This window comes from Pollicipes pollicipes, unplaced genomic scaffold (assembly GCF_011947565.3).
Source record: "Pollicipes pollicipes isolate AB1234 unplaced genomic scaffold, Ppol_2.1 Scaffold_7231;HRSCAF=8579_pilon_pilon_pilon, whole genome shotgun sequence".
NCBI classification, from domain to species: domain Eukaryota; kingdom Metazoa; phylum Arthropoda; class Thecostraca; order Pollicipedomorpha; family Pollicipedidae; genus Pollicipes; species Pollicipes pollicipes.
Genome location: NW_023597034.1, coordinates 39,633,111 through 39,636,915, shown reverse-complemented (window position 1 = coordinate 39,636,915; position 3,805 = coordinate 39,633,111). Strand labels below are relative to the sequence as shown.

The following is a 3,805-nucleotide window of genomic DNA, read 5'->3' as shown; positions in this document are numbered from 1 at the left end:
ACACACCGTGTCCAAAGTGAGGACCCTGCTTCAACGTAATTATGTTCAGCAGTCTTCCAGGAGGTACAGTTGCATCCTCACAAATAAAATTTATGATCCACCGTTCCAACTGGCTTCGTCTTGAAGTATGAATAGAGATGCGGAGAGCAGAGAACAAAGATACAATTAAACATCCCACCTTGTTGCGGCTACCCTTTTTATGGGTCTTGACTGTCTGCATCTTGCAAAAATGTGGGCCTTATGCTCATACGCCTTCACGCACACGCACATGCACGTACACACACACGCACGCACACATGCACACACACACGCATACGCGCACACACATATATGTATATATACATCTATGTATATAAATACATGTGTATATATATTATATATACAAATAAAATAATAAATAAATAATATATATATATAATATATATATATATATATATAATATATATATAACTACCTGTGCTGTTCTTTAAAAATCAGTCACCCGCTGTCGGATCTTGTTTGAATGTGCCTAAAACCGTCCCGTATTTCGCCCATCTTCCTCCTCACGAGCGACGGCCTCAAACAGGCAGTCACGTCTGGATTTCTGACCAATGTCCGTCTCAGTTTTCATAGCTCTTAAGGTTCAAAACCTCCAATTCGTATTCAGACGCACATGAATTCAATTTCAGTTTCGCTCTGCATCATAGCACGACAGAGTGAACAAAACCAGCGGCGCACTTTAAAGTTCTGGACGCCAATGATCACGCACTGGTGTGACGTCCTACATCAATCCTGTTTCACGCATCCTCCATGGTGAATGAAAGATCAGTGCCCTTCAACTTCTCTGCCATCCACTTGTCGAACTTCTCACTCATTTCTGGCGTGAAATGATTCTTCCAGTCACCGATTTTTCCCTTTCTTATGAAATCACCCCGATCTACATGGAAGTCGCCCGACGTCTTTCCCTCTTCCTTGTTGACGTAAGGGTTCTTTTTGAAGTTATCAAAATGAAGGTGCTCTGCCAGCTCATCTACTTGCTCACACGAGAGTGACTTGCCCAGAAACTCGGCCACCCTGCGGATTTCTGATTGGAGATCACGTTTCATGTCTTCAAAAAAGATGAAGCAGATGTTGGGGTGGTGGCGCATATTCCATGCTTCTATCATGTGCTCGATGACCGGAGTTGCCACCATGAGGCCCTCCATGAAATACTCCATAAACGCCTGAAACGACAAATCATGATCGCCTTACGTCATAATAGACTTAAAACATTTTAGCTGATACCTAACGGCATCCATTAAGTTTTCCTGTATGCTGATATGTCATATGGTTTTAAACTAGACGTCAGCTTGGCACGCATGCGCTGGAAACACGCATGCTTATATCACATATCATACTGTGTCTCACGCTACATCCTACCTGCATATCCCCGTGGAATTCGTTGTACTTCATGAGTCTGGAATGGTGGTAGAAGGAGACGCAGACGTCCTTGGGATTCCTGGCCACGTACACCACCTTGCAGACGTCCAACACGCGTGGATGAATCATGGACAGAGGCCAGTGCGTCTTGACGAACCGTGGCTGGGCGCAGTGGGAGCTGTCGCTTGGCTGTTGGCAGGCGGCATCTGATCTCCGAGTAGTCTTAAGATCAGGATATTTTTCTCCGTCCGTCAACGCACCAGTCCTGAGAAAATCCCACCTGCGAAAGCAGATCGCGCAGTGTATTACGAGGGCCGCGATTTTTGTGGAGGCAATGTCGGGACTACAATTTGTAGGCGGAGTGATGTCATGTGGCAATTATGTTCAGAGGCTTTGGCTGGCAAATGGATCGTTTGGAAGCCATGTACACCGTGTCTGGTGTAACCTTACCTCTCTGATAGTGTCCTCTTGGCCCCATCGTAATCCAGGTCATTGGCGATGAGCCACACCATCTCTTGGGTCCAGGTTGTTCCACTCTTCGGAGGCGTTACTACCCAGACGTCCCCGGCCTTCCTTGGGTAGTTGTAGAGGTTTTCTATTTCTTTCGGACTGGACGTGGCAGACAGCTTGAAGCCCCAGTGGTTAACTGAAGCCAGTCCATTGGGATAGCCGGCGAAATCTCGCGCGATAGCCTTTTGTGTTTCGCTCTCCAAAGGGATGATCTTGTATGGGAATGCCTTTTTATCTGGGGTGCTCATCCTGCAAAAAAGAACGTTACACACAATTATCATATGTTCTCAGTCAGATTGTGGTTCCAGCGAGTTCATCACTGGTGGGCTAACACTTGACTGTGCTGAAAGCTTATAAATACTCTGCATGCATTTTCAAAAAGTTCGCAGAAATGCAGTGACGCCGTCCAATGTGTGTGCGCCGAACTCAGACGCTACAACAAACAGAAACACCCGGTTTTGTAGCATAGTTCACACACTTATTCACATCGAAACAACGCGTATATCAAACGCCCGGTTTAGTGACAAGTACATCAGTGTCATAAATATCAGCTGGGTCACTGAAGGATGCTCAGCATCCAGCCGCAGTTCTGCCTTGACGTCACAGAACAATGCACAGAAATGTACTGCAGGTGGATGCACAACAGTGCCACATGGCCACAAACTCTTGCCGTGTATTTTTTGCCGGTGATGGCGTCACAGTAAGTTGTATCGCCCGCAGCCAACGCCACTCCTGATTCCCAACGTGTGCCCAAAAAGGTCTGCTGAAGAACGATGCTCGTGGTAAGATTTTCATCCGTCGTAGTGCATCGCTCACGTAGCCGCGCGGTAGGCATGGGCGGGCGATCAGAACGGGAGACGCGCGCCGTCCACCGTGCATGGAGCGGGCCCAGCTACAAGAGGCACAACTGACAAGCTCATTTGGAGGCATGACGCCGGGCCGCGGTGTCGTCTGCCGACCGCTTTGCTGCGGGGAGCCGAGGCCGGCCGCCCAGCGATGGAGAAGCTCTAGGTCAGCTGTTCCAGGCGCAAAGGCTGGGTTGTGCGCATGCGCGATGGAAATGCCCGTTTCATTCCACCACGAGCCAATGAAGTCTGAAAGGGTAGGACTCTGCAGCCTTTTTAGGGTGGGGGACGGTGATGCCTTCAGAGTAACACAACTTTCTGCGCACTGTGTTTTAAATGATGCCAAAGGTGCGTTTGTTATTGTTTGTTACTTAACACGCGCTCGGGTGGAGATGGGGGGAGATTAAATTGAACTCCCCGAGATTTTTTTGAAATGGTTTCCGAACGGGGTTGCGTAGCCGCCCCAAATTTTGCAGAGCTGTATATAATCGAATAGCGTATTGTTTGGTATCAACAAATTAGATTTGCCTTGTAAGGTCGATGACCTACGGCAGGTCAAATCAGACCATGGGTCTAGTGAAGCCAGTTTTTAGGGAATCGTTCAATCTGATGGAGCAACGGTGTTAGACGAAGCCATACATCTCTGAGATGCTTTCTTAAGCAACGCAACAACTGAATGACCAAATCCCATTGACCTAGCGTCAGTTATGAAGGTCAGGCCAAGGTCAAGATCAACCTATTTAACTATTCTGGGGCTTCCTGAATAGGGTAGTTTCTGGTGCTCATTTCGAATTTATTGATAACAGAAACCTTATAAGACATCTTCCATGAACATCCTAAGGTTCAGAACAGGTCACTGACATAAAATGACCGAAGTGAGCATTTCGTTTCATGAACATACCGCCTAGCGTAATTTTTGTCACTAATTCAAATGCAAAACTCAACAGTCCTCTATGATTTTGGTCACAATGACCTTCGAAAGGCCAAACAAGGTCACCGACCTTAAATAGGCATGTGACCTCTTGCTTAGAACAGGTATCTAGGTTCTGGGG

The 3,805-nt window shown here is 47.2% G+C and overlaps 1 protein-coding gene across 1 annotated transcript in view; it reads right to left on the bottom strand.

The window, feature by feature from the left end:
* Positions 1-579: 579 nt before the first annotated feature.
* The window catches only part of LOC119110436 (sulfotransferase 1C4), a 63,357-nt gene continuing 60,131 nt past the window's right edge, over positions 580-3,805 (bottom strand). The window contains exons 2-4 of the mRNA XM_037234268.1: positions 1,849-2,157; positions 1,399-1,678; positions 580-1,202 (exon numbers count right to left, since the gene is read on the bottom strand). Of these exons, the coding sequence (XP_037090163.1) occupies positions 777-1,202; positions 1,399-1,678; positions 1,849-2,156 (1,014 nt within the window). The 5' untranslated portion in view covers position 2,157 and the 3' untranslated portion in view covers positions 580-776. The remainder of the gene's footprint in view (positions 1,203-1,398; positions 1,679-1,848; positions 2,158-3,805) is intronic.